This window comes from Empidonax traillii, unplaced genomic scaffold (assembly GCF_003031625.1).
Source record: "Empidonax traillii isolate 1590-97213 ecotype Southwest subspecies unplaced genomic scaffold, ASM303162v1 scaffold225:size1387458, whole genome shotgun sequence".
NCBI classification, from domain to species: domain Eukaryota; kingdom Metazoa; phylum Chordata; class Aves; order Passeriformes; family Tyrannidae; genus Empidonax; species Empidonax traillii.
Genome location: NW_020955418.1, coordinates 11,664 through 24,850, shown reverse-complemented (window position 1 = coordinate 24,850; position 13,187 = coordinate 11,664). Strand labels below are relative to the sequence as shown.

General features: G+C 35.7%; 1 protein-coding gene across 1 annotated transcript in view; it reads right to left on the bottom strand.

Moving 5' to 3' along the window:
- DTNBP1 (dystrobrevin binding protein 1) overlaps positions 1 to 13,187 on the bottom strand; it is a 54,244-nt gene that overhangs the window by 33,329 nt on the left and 7,728 nt on the right. Inside the window, exon 2 of the mRNA XM_027887943.1 lies at positions 8,015 to 8,037. Within this exon, the coding sequence (XP_027743744.1) occupies positions 8,015 to 8,037 (23 nt within the window). The remainder of the gene's footprint in view (positions 1 to 8,014; positions 8,038 to 13,187) is intronic.

Sequence of the window (13,187 nt, the reverse complement as noted above, 5' to 3'; positions counted from 1 at the left end):
TAACATTATAGCCACAATAACATATAGCCAACAAACAAAAATAATAAAAAAAGCATTTAAATAATTAAACCAGAAGTATTTTGGGGTAGGAGATTTTACAAAACCCAAACCTATCTTTGATCAGTTGAGTTACAAGGGCACACAAAATTTTTCCAAGGAAATCTGATTATCTAGTTTGTCCATAAATAACCTGGTATCTCTATAGCATCCTTTTCTAAACTTCAGACTTCCTTTATTTACAGCTTTGAAAATTCAGACCTATTTCCAATATATAACCACCTTAGTAAGAGATGCCATTCTATCACTAAGATCCACCCAAGCCTGTACAGCCACTACCACAAAAGCTCTTTTTCCCTCACCAGTTGAAAACTAATAAAAAATGAGCAAAGGGAAAATGATTCTCCGTCATATCAGGTTATTAAGAGCTGGGGTTGTTCAGCCTGGGGAATAGAAGCCCTCAGGGAGACCTCACTGCAGCATTCCAGTACCTTAAAGGGGTTTATAAAATGGAGAGTGACTTTTTATACAGGCAGACAGTGACAGAACAAGAGGGAATGGATTTACCCTGCAAGAGACCAGGTTTAGATTAGATGTTAGGAAGATACTCTTCACTCTGAGGGTGGTGAGGCACTGGAACAGGCTGCCCAGAGAAGTTGTGGATGCCCCATCGCTGGAAGTGTTCAAGGCCAGGTTGGATGGGGCCCTGAGCAACCTGGTCTAGTGAGTGGCATTCCGACCTGGCAGGGGGTTTGGAACTAGATGACTTTTAACATCCCTTCCAACCCAAACCATTCCATGACTAAGTCAGTTGAAAATGCAGCCCTCCTTTTGGCAAAGCATAATGGAAAATGCCTTTCTGATGTAGTGATTGAAGATAGAACTGTAGATAATTTTGTTTCTACATCTGAAATACACTAAAAAACCCCTTTTTTTTCTTCCATTGAAATGTACATTCTACTCCTCGTATAGAAAATAGCCTGTCCTGAAGAGTTGATGCCTGTCAACATTAAGTAATTAGGTAACAAATTTAAGTCATCTGCAGAATAAATGCATACACAATATGCTATCCATTATAGTTTGTTTCACTCCCAGTCATAACACTTAATCCAGCAAATGTTTTATTGTCTTGTCAAAGGCAGCTAATAAATTTTCAACTACACTTAGTGCTCAATACAACAGCGCTGCCAGTTGAGAAAGAAGTCCTGTTTACAAGGTCAGCAAGAGGCAAGCAATTGCTTTTGTGCCTTATCCCGTGTGGTCTCTGCCTACACAGAAAATTAAAAACTTACACTGTTCTTAAGTATGTATTCACACATGGAACGAGTTCTGAAAGTATGCCATTAGGTCTGATAACTTGGCCAAATAGAACCAGACATGTGCAAATCAGCATCATCTACCTGCGGGCTACAGAAATGTAAATTTGAAAGCTTATACATCTCAGTGGTGGCAATACCTGCTCAGATTTATAAAGATTCAGTAATTACTGTGGAGGACTGAAACCAGCAAGGCCAAGACTAAATGTTTCTTAAATTACTCTATTTAAAGCATTTAAAAAAAAAATAATTTTTTTTTAATAGTTTGACTTGAAGGCCTATTTCAAGGAAAGAGAACAGAAGTTACAAATAGCTAGATACAAACCTAGAAACTTCAAAAACGTGTCCTGAGAGTTAAACAGAGGCAAGAGTCTGCAAACTTGAAAACACAAAAAGCAAAATCAAAAGCAAGGTAGCTCTAAGGACACTTCGGTTTCCTTCTCCATCTGTTTCATCCTATTACACTATAATGGAAGACTTAAGCAGTTAAACTTATTTGCATTTCACTTGAGGTTTGACTGGAAGTGCCCAAGTTTCAAACTCTTCCATTCTCAAGAGAATGGTTATCATAATATGAAGTCTTGGTCAACTCTTGACACAGACAATACAGAACATCCAAAGCTGCGAGGCTCTCATTCCATAACCTGGGTGGGAAAGGAGCTAGTAAAGCACATCATTAACTAAAAATCTATCAGAATATTTTCAGATCATAGTAAAATAATTATGAAAATCCCTGAAATCTGAATATAACCCTGAAATTTTAATTCCATCTTAGCTTTATTACAATAGAACTAAGTAATTGCTTCCCAATTTTTTTCTGGTATGCCAAAATAAGAGTTGTCCGCGCTATGCGGTTTAAACATCGAAGTTCTGGAACGTGGTCACCTAAATAAATTCTAAAACTATCAGGAAACACTCCTAGCAAAAACACTGCCTATCTCCCACAGCATGTTTTGGAAGATGCACCCAAACAACCAAAGACAGCATCCCTCCCCTATTCAAATGAGCCATTGAAATGCAAAAATAAAAAAATATGAGAATTAAATTAGAACTCCTACTGCTAAACAACTTGATCATGGGCACAACTTGCCAAGAAAAAATACTTCACAGTAAGGAAACTCCTTGGATGTTCCTAAGTTACAGGTTTTGGGGTAGTATATTTGGAAATGTTAAAGTAAACAAACTCCATGTCGCTCGTACAAATTTCTACCACAATGTCACCTTACTCTCGCTCAGAAGAAACACAGAGGATTATGTGCTCAAAATTACAGCTCAGCTTTAAGAACAGCTCCATCATGGAATGTATGAGCTTTGTCAACCACGAGCTGTAAAGATCTCCGTTGCATATTACCCACGCATCTGGAAGGCAGTACAAAAAGCAGAAAGAAGTTTTTTATTTTGACAGCCATCAGAATAGAGCACAATAAAGAGGATCCCTGCACTGGAAGAAAAAAAAAAAAAAAACAGTTTGACATACCAGTTGTTGAAGAGAATAGATGTCAAAAAATGGAGAACAAAGAAACGGAGCCAACAGACTGCCCCAAATACTCTGCTCTTAGAGGGAACAGTGAAAGTCAGGAAATTAAAGTCCAGATATAAACATATTTAAGCTCCTGATAAAAGGACTGGAAAACTGCAATTTCAACAGAGGCTTCTTAGATGCATGAACAGGGATGACAAAAGATCTGCATACCAAATGTGACCCAATGACTTAACCTTGAAGGGAAAAGCAAGAAACAAACATCTCTTTACTTCAGTGGTCACCTTTTCAAAGAGTATTTTGATAAAGCTTTTAAAACTTATCAGGATTTGTTCGGGAGAGATCTCTGATTCAAAAGGCTGAGAACATATTTTGTTGTATTGTAAACAGAAGTGCTGAAAATAGTCATATGACCTGTTTCCCTGAGCTTGAATGAAAGTAATCCTGTTAAAGCTTAGAAATATGCATGACTCAGTAGCCAAAGCCATGTGCATATTTGCCCTTACAAAGTTTCTGGGACCTTCCATTGTCCAAAAGTGCTGTGCTGATGATTTCTAAATGGCCTCTAGTGCTTTAGTTTTCTTTCTAGAAATTAATTCAAAACACTGCATCCTAAACTTTTAATAAAAAGAGACTCTCAGAAGCAATTTTTAAATCTATCATGTATACAGTTCCCATTTAGATAAACTAGAAGTAAACTTCTATTTCTGAAGTAAACTCAAGAGCATTTGTTATTACCATTGTGCAATTCTACTACTTTTATAACTTTTATTTTTTTCCCCTCACTATCTCACTGCTGATTGCCTACCTCATTATCTGCTTCAGCCTTCCATTTTCTAATGAGATTAACAGTATCCTGTAACTATTGCCTACACAACTCTGGATGCACTGAAACTACAGTAAGGTTAAATCAAAAAAAGGAAAAAAAAATTAAAAATGGAACCATGTGTCTAGAAAGATGGTGGAATGATTTCAAATCTCAGTGCAGTCATAAATGCCCTAGCTTTCAAGTATCAGGAGAAAATAACCACATAGTTGTTATCTAATTTCTAGTTTCTCAGCTGTAAAATGAAAATGATACACACCCTTTCTAAACCATGCAAGAGTACAATTTACCAAATACTAGAATCAAATACACACTTACACAAGTATCAACTAAAATTACTATTGCAAGCAATCGCCAAGCTCCACAACAGAACTCCTTTTTTTAGCAACTTTATAAGTCTCAGACAGGACAGGACAGCACAGAGCATAGACCTGCTCCTGCAAGCAGTTCTCCAAAGACTGAAATTAATGCACATTCAGAAGAAACTTGCAGGCTACTCCATATGGCATACCAATGTTTCCATTCATAAACCCACCATCTTTTACACAAAGATCTCTGAAAGATGAAGTACTACAAAGAAAAATAAATGGACTGCACAAACTTAGAGATGTTCTGTCCTAGTGCACACTCACACTTCAGGTGTACAAATGCCAGTGCTGAAGCAGCATCAACAGTAACATCACACACACATTCTCGGCCTTCTTCAGAGAGAGATCTTTAATATAAAGAAGCAAAGCTTATAACCCTCACTTTCTCAGCATCACAGATTACTAAGTAATAATCAATTGCAATTACATTGTAATAGAAAACCATTGCATTGAAAGAAGAGTTCCTGGAGAGGTTTGTCCTGCCCCAACACACTGTGGGTGCAGCAAACAACAAAGGAGAATGTCTGTAAAAAATAAGTCTTAAAGCAAAAGGAAGAAAAGTAAAATCTACTTCTCACAATGAAAGAGAATTGGTACCTACAATACCAACCTGAAAATGGCACAAACAAATTCTAAGAGTATTTCCATTGACAAATACAAACCCAATTATTTCTTAGAATAGTATTACCTACTTATTTCATGCTCCTTAAAGGTAGTAACACCAACACGTTAGAGGATTCCCAATACTTTTCAGTGTTGCAAACAAGTGTTAGAGCCCCGTCTCGATGACACCTGGTATCCCCAAAGAATATACTCGTAAGGTCAATGAATTACCACTTTATACCTTAGCACACAGTGGGAAGTTCTAAATGAAACCAGAAACAACTCTGTTTTTTGGTTATGCGAAGGTTGATTTTGTTTCAATATTAAGATAAGTAAATAGTAGGCATATGCAACGCAATTAAAATGTTTATAAGGTTACAGACATTTGAAGATTTCACAAATTTACAGACTACAACTCTGTATCTGTATCTATTTATATATACTCGAAACTCCAGAGGAAAAAAAAAAAAAAAACCAGATCTGAGAGGCCTGTGAAGCTGCCCACCTGTCTTGTGAGTCAGACTTGTATTCTCATTGTCAGTCCCGACATCTAATTAGCATTTTTTCTGTATTCATTGTGCAACTGATGGGATGTATCACTGAATTCAAGTTCCTACTGCTGTGCTATTTTGAACCTTAGACTAGACCATTCAGTTCCTTCATTCCAGTAAAACTCACTTTCTACCCTGAGCAAGGCATAAGAACTCAGCACTGGTAAATGTGAGAGTTATATCTGGACACTGAAAAATGTGCATACAACCCTCTTTTAACCTCTCAAGCGAACATATTTGAGGAATATTTTAGTGGTATTTTAATTTCTGCATATTCAGATAGAAGGAACTTCTATCTTTATGAAATATATTTTTATGCAAGACATTTACCACCCTTAATATGGATGTCGTTACTTTTCAGCATATGGTATTCAGATTTCCAAATAACAAGTTACTATTATAAAAAATGGCATTTCTGGTTTTTTCCATTAAAACATAGCTTACTGTACAATGCTTCCAAGGGCACATGCATTGAAAGACACAAGTGTATGTAAAGGTATTTTAAACAGTTCTTCTTTCCTAGACCCCTGAGCTGGGTATTTAGTGAACGGAATGCTGATGAAGACAACAAACCAGAGTAATGAGCAAGATAAGCTCTTACCATAAAAGCTTTATATAATGGCACTAATACTTCCTCACCAAAACCTTCAAATGAGTTAAGTAATGTACCCCTAGAAGCATTTGCTTTTTAGATTACTGTGTTACATTTTAAACAGAGACACACTGTGCCTGACCTTGCTGCTGCCTTCTCCCTCCTCTGTGACAGGATTTCTACAGACATACACCAAGTTATTTTAGCGTGTTTCATCAACCAAAACTAAAGCAAACCAAGTGACAGATCATTTTATGCCCAAATCTAGTGAGCCTTGGAAGAAGCTTGAAAGAGAAAACACAAGAAGGAGCCACCAGTTAGATTAAGCAAAGCTGCTGCAGAACCCAAACATCTGTCACTGTGTAATCATGAATCCCTCATGACTAAGAATTTCCTACTCTCCCTGTTTCCCGTGAGCTGATGAAATACATGCTAGATACTCAGACATCGATGTAAGGTCCAAAAGGCCAAAAAAAACCTGACTGAAGCCAATCTAATGAACACCTCTAGTTCAATCCAGGTTAACAAAAATTCCAAGCAGCATCAGATCTGAGAAGGAACAACTTAATAAGCCAGAAACACAAAAACATTTCCTGCAAGCATGCGTCTTCAATCAACCACGCACCTGTTTTTTAGTAGTTTAATCTCAATTTCCTGGGAAATGTCAGGCAAGACAGTGAAAGTTGTTGCCAAAGTCAAAACACTGAATCTATTGTTTATTTTAAACCTTCTCGTTGTCATCTTATAGAAAGAATTTTGACTTGCTCGACAAGACCATTCTTCAAATTTTCTTAGCTATTACTCCTCTCTCTTCTGTCAGGTACAAGCTTGTCCATTGTAAGAAACGCACAGAAAACAGGCTGACAGATGTTTAAACAACTTCAAACATTTGTCACTCTTTTTTTTTTCTAGCCTTCTCTTGGCTACCAAGACAAGTCCTTCATAATAGTATTGGAAATCTGTATGCTTCTGTACCCATTACAGAACCAGCTGCTTAGTTTGATATAAATTTCAATAATTTTTCATTTTCAATAATTATTATTTCAATAGCACGTAACTAACACCTTTCTCTTCCATCAAAAGAATAGTCTCTGTAAAATACTTACTGTCAAATAAAGTTAAAATCCCTATTAAAATAACAAGAAGCCAAGAGACAAATAATGGAAACCATTCTCCTGGCTTCCAAAAACAAACAAACAAACAAAACATCAACCCCCAAAACAAATTAACTAACAAACAAAAAACCCCACCACCTTAAAACAGCTAATCAATACAAATAAAAACCCCAGGATTCGCTATCCTCAAAGCATCAGGTACTAGAAAGCAGCTGTCTTGCTTAGGAATAGAATGAGTTTCACATTATCTTTGGTTTTACATTGAGCTAGTCTGTGTTGAAAGTTGTCAAATCAATCAAGAAAAGGGTTGTTATGGTAAGCTACAGGTAAAGTGACATTTTTCATAATCTGTGTTGCTCATCTGTTAATGTAGCTTTATTATTTTCCTTTTTTAGCATCACAAAGATGAGATACTAATGAATTCAAAAGGCAAAGAGGAATGTAGCTGAAAGAAATTTCCCTCTCTTCTTTCAATTTCAAGAGGCAACTGATTGACACAACTCAAGTACCTGACTTCACTCTCATAAAGATTAGTCACAAAGTTAGTCACATCCCGACCAAAGAAAAAGATAACAGAAGTTTCTCAAGCTGATTAAACATTAACATCAGTAGGTAAACCTGAATTTAAGATTTACTGAAAATGGTAATATGTTCCATCTATGTATCACAGAAAAAGCAATAAGCATGACAGAGTTTCCAGCCATTACATCATATTTTGGACAAATATTTGTATATATCATCATGTTGAGCTACAAAAATTATATTTGTCTGATAACATAGTACTAGAAATAGCCAGACAAAAATCAAACAAGTAACATGCTGTGACATGTGTCAAAAATATATTCATGCTAGAAAAGACATCAAATAGTTGAAGACAAAGCCCTTAACTTCCAAAATTGAACACCAAGGGAAAGGCTTGAATTAGGCACACAATCTCTGAAACCTAGATAAGGCAACAAACTATCTGTGTTCTTCCTACACCTATGACTCCCCCAAAGAAAACAGCAGCAAGAAGAGATAAACTGAAAACTAAACAGCCTGTTGGGTTCACATAAAATTAACACTGTAAAATGTAGAAGTGCAACAGTTCCTTACTAGTTTCACTTAATACAAGAATTACTGTAACACTTGCAAACATTGAAATAGAAAATAAAAATAGAATTTACCTTTGAAGGTCTCCAGTTCCTTCCTGTTGGAGAAGAGCAGAATAGTAATAATTTAAAAATCAGAACTACTACAGAATTTATTTGACAATCTTTAACGCTCATTAAAAGATGAAAACCAGAGAATTTGATTATCATTACATATAAGGGTTCTATTACTACATGAGTTTATCTAAAGCAAATAAAATCAACCTGTTAAGAAATTAGGCTACCACTTATTAAAAACATGCACAATTATAGAAATATTGCACACATATATCTAGCCACGTAATTTCTAGATACGCTGCTTCAAAAATAACAGACTTTTCAAAGTTTTAGGTACTAAAACATCCTTTGCTTAGTAGAGCTTTGCCAATTTAAAGCACAGTGAATAATGATTAGTGTCCCATTTTCATCAGTGCTATTCAAAAACATTTTGGCAACACTGAAGGAGAAAAATGTGACAGTATCACTCACTCAGTTACAACACACTTTAAAGGCAATAGAGACATACAGTGACATTCCTCAGAGGAGAGGATTTTAAAGCACAGAATATGACAGATAACCTACAGTACTCACAAGAAAGCTAAAAAATTAAGTCAACAAAAATAGTCTCTTTTTTGCCTTCATACTACTTCTAGCAGTTATGCAATTGTGAATGCAAAGGCTGTAAAACTAAGACAAATATTTTCTCTTATTTTCAAGGAATTGCAAAACGCTCCATTTGCCATAGCTACATAAATACATTTATCATGTATTTATCATGAATTTCGAGGCTAAAGAAGAACCAACTTAATAGCTCAGCTAAGCCAGAATGCTGGCCTTTCCCTTAGGAAAAATCCCTCTTTGATTTACACCCAACACCTTTTCAGTCTGTGCCTGGCAGAATGTCTAGTTAAATTCTGAATTTGGAAGCAAAAGTGACTGAAAGAAAAAATAAAGAAAAAGACTAAAGCGTGCTTCAGTTATTACAGTCACCTACCAGAGACACTGTTTGACAACACATAAGTTACAGTACATCTCCTCCCTAACAGATGATGCAATTCTGCATTTATTCTTGCATCAAGAACAGGCAAAAACCTGAAACAATCTATTTTCTAAGCAGGACAAAGTATTCTAAAAGAAGTAAGAGAATGCATTTACCTTCACATTGTCAGTGAACATCCCACTTTTGTCACCAAATGTTAAATACAGGTTTTTGAGAGAATGTTTTACCAGAAATAAGTTAGAGTGTGATTCACAGTAGAGAAGTCTATTAGTTGCAACTTCCTGTGACTATCTATTTCCTTTCCTGCTTCTCCTGCATCCCTTTCCCAAGCTGGTTTTTCCTTTTTTTACCAGAAAAAAAAAGCTACTTCACAATACCTAGTGATTTGCATGTGAATTAACGTCAAATGAATTAACATGAATTCACAATTAACATTGTGAATTCATTACCCTAATGAATTTTTCCTACCCTGCACATTCCAATTACAAAATTCCTATATATACTCACAAGCTGCATTTCTTATTTTTTAGTAATGGCATAGTAGCTGAGAAAACAACAATCACAGGAAATGCCTGTTTTCCACAGACTAAAACAAAGCCATACTGAGGAAACATCTTGTGAAAGTAAGAGGGGAAAAAGCTACACTACCTGCAGCTAAAATCAGGAGGTCTTATGCCACCTGTCTACTTACGTCTACTTGTCTGCTTATGCCACTTGTCCAGTTGTTTGGAAGACAAAACAATTATTGTCATTGTGTTCAATCAGCAAACAAGATGGTAGCACAGTAACCAAGTGACAGTCACCGATTTTGTCTAAACCCCCAGAACTTTCCTTTTCGAAATCCATCAATATTTTTAGGGTTGATACATTGAGATGCTGTCCCTATATTTATATACATAACCACCATTCCTTAAGAAACTTGGAAATGAATATCTGACAATTTTTTTTTTTTCAACACATTCCCCAGAAAAATTTAAAATATCTATGATTAGCATAAAGTAAAAACACAGATTTGAAATTTAAGAATCTGCATTTCCTAGTATCCTCATATCAATTCAGACCCAAAGGCTGATGAGTCTCTATTTTGGGCAGCATAAATGAATCAATCACATCTCGCAGTTTCTCAAAACACTTTGAATAAAACATAAATTTAGAAATACATACTGAAATACATGCTTATTGAAAATACATTCTGCATCAGCAACACGGAGGATTTTTTTTTTTTTTTAAATTTATTAAGTCAAGTTACCCAAAGCTTGAAGTTTTAAAATTTGTAATCCTAAAATCCCATTTATCATCACCTTTGGTAAGAATATGACACTAAACTCAAAAGTGGAAAGGAAACTCTGACTCAGAATGACACTGGAAAAACAAATGGTTTAAGAGTATATCAGTACATTTTCTAGATGTGTAAGAAGTTCTAGAGAGATGTACAGAAAAAATGTATCACAAAGTATTACACTTCTGCCCTTTAAAAGTAAATAATTTTAAAAATTTATTTATTGATAAACCGTTAGAAAGAAGATACCTTCTATGTCTTCTCTAAGAGTCCAGAGACAAAAAATCATTTGCAGAATACATCAAACACATTAGGAAGCAAACTACATATTTGGAACACAGACAGTGTAAAGAAACAGCAGGTAGTTTGAGAAATTAAAATGAAAAAGATTAAAATGAAAAAAGGTTTTGGAAAAGTTGCCTTCAAAGTGAGGTTAAAAGGCAAGCAGGAGGGAAAACTTGCATTGGAAGTAGCCTGGATGATTAGCTAGAACTGCTTAGTATTTTAGATCTTCCCACATTAAATCACCAGCTTTGATGCTACATATTGCGCTTTTTTTTTGTATTTGCTGCTCTTCTACTTTAAATTGTTCATTCTTTGAGATAATTTTTCACATTGGGTTTATGCAAGTTACAGCAGCAGAGCTCAGCCTTTGATGGATAGCTTACTAACAACATTGTACCAGAAGACAAAACTGCAGAACAATGAATCATCACAGCAGAAGACTTCTGTCAACTGCTTCAGCTCCCAAGTGCATTTCCCTAAACACTTTTGCCACGGTAAAAGGCTCGTTTTTCCCTCTATGCCACTGGCCAGTTAAATTAAGGTAACTGAAAACTTTCCATAGAGAAATGGATTTTACAGAGTTTTCATTCTCCCCCAAAAATATAAAAATAATTCCTGTACTTCAGAGTTGGATAATTCTTTGCATTATTATCAGAAAAAAGACACGCCCTGGCCTGGCTACACATGAAGGCTCTTGAAGCCCAGTGTGGGTTTCTCAGCATCTGTCCAGGATTAAAGGAGCTCCCATGCTGAGTCTAACACTAATCAATACAACCTACTACTTGGCATCTGACTATATGCTATATCACTTCAGCTACTAAATTTTAGGTTAGTGACAACAAATCTGGCTGGTTACACAAATAGGAATACACTTTACCTTTATACAATTAACAGTAAGCTTTGAGAAGAAAGGATTGAATTAATAGTTACATTACAATTTAAGTAGCTCTTGTCATTAAAAGATGAAGTTCAGTACCTCTGAACAAGAAAAAAGGCTAAAATAATTGGCTAAAATTTAAAATAATCAGACTATAGAGGCACGAAGGCACTTCAAAAGTCATCTCGCTCTGTATGCAGTGCAACTTATGAATCCCAGCTTCTTTCCTGAGAGGCAAGAGACCATACAGGCTCCACTGACACTGAATACCATGTGGCTGCACATATAGGCAGTAATTTTAATCTTCTGCCTTTCCAGTTGCTTGTTTTCATAAAATGAAGGGCGGGGGGGGAAGAGAGGGAGCACGTATACTCTGTGAAATTCTATACCCCTCAAACTTAGTTACCAGTTTTTAAGTTACTTGGAATGTTCTGATCATCATGCTGACAGTGGTCTCAACTTCATTTACAAAAGAGTCGAGATTCAGGGTTTGTGGTGAGAAAATATAATTTTGGGGACAACAGGTAAAACAAACTGTTTACAATATATAACTAGTCTCACAGAGCAACTGGTATGACCAGTTAGAAAAGTTAGAAGGCAAATAGAAATTTCCAGTTACCCTCCCACTCCCCTCAGGCTTTTCATTGAAGTGTTGGAATAACCTTGCTTATCCTGAGAAGAAGAAATGGGCACTAGGAAGACTATGTTGGTTATCATTGATGTACAAAAATAAATACAGAAAGAAGAATATGGGAGGAGAAGAGGCAAACCCACCCTGCTTTCAGTTACTGAAATCAAGAGGAATTTAGTTTGTTCAACAAAAGTAAGAAAACATTCTTACTTTTGTACTTTATCTTCAAGAAAGGAGTAGGCAGATAAGAAAGCAACAGTCACAAATGAACGTCAGGAACAATTTTGTAACACTGCCTCTAAAAGTAACAGTCAATAAATTCTAACTACTAGACTCATACATAAACAAAAGACAATCTCAATATGAATGGTACAAATTGAGGACTAAATTTGAAAGATTTTGCAATAAAACATGTTACTAAATGTTGAGTTGTAAATACTATTTACAAAAAATACATTTAAAGAAAGTATAGATGCTTGTGTACAAATTAATTGAAAAATATTTATGGCACCTAACAAGTTCCAAAATAAAACAAGAGAAATGCTGCATTTCACCTGCTTGTCTGGTACAGTTAAGCCTTCAAAATTATTCAATAAAAAAAATAAATTCCTTCCATTGCCTGACTCAAGCTTTAGTAAGCTAAAAAGCCATGAGATCTTTCCTCTCGGACTTTCCTCTGGGTATCAGCAGAGGTAAAAGTCAAAACAGTCAAAAAGTCATAACTCAAAACTTATGTCACTTGCATGGTGCACAGAAATAATTCAAGTACTGGGGTTTCTTGCACTTAGTATTAGAACTCGTGACAATGACACAAAACTGTTTTCCTTCCACACAAGATTCCTCGAGCACCCTTTTCAGATACTTAGGCCAACTACTACTTTGAAATACATTTGAGACTGAAGTAATGGAAAGCCTTTAATTATTGAAAAAAACCAATAAAATCTAAAACTACTACTAAAAGACTGTTGGAATTAAGCAGCAGGCAAAGGTTTCTATTAATCTGAAGAAACACTGAAGACAGGTCAGGATTCTTCACCGTCAATTGTGAAATTTTATCCAGCAAAGGAGAAGAGCAAAGAACTAAGGCTTTAAATGGTGTTGCAACGGAGATTGTTTTGCTTCTGTACTCATGCAGGT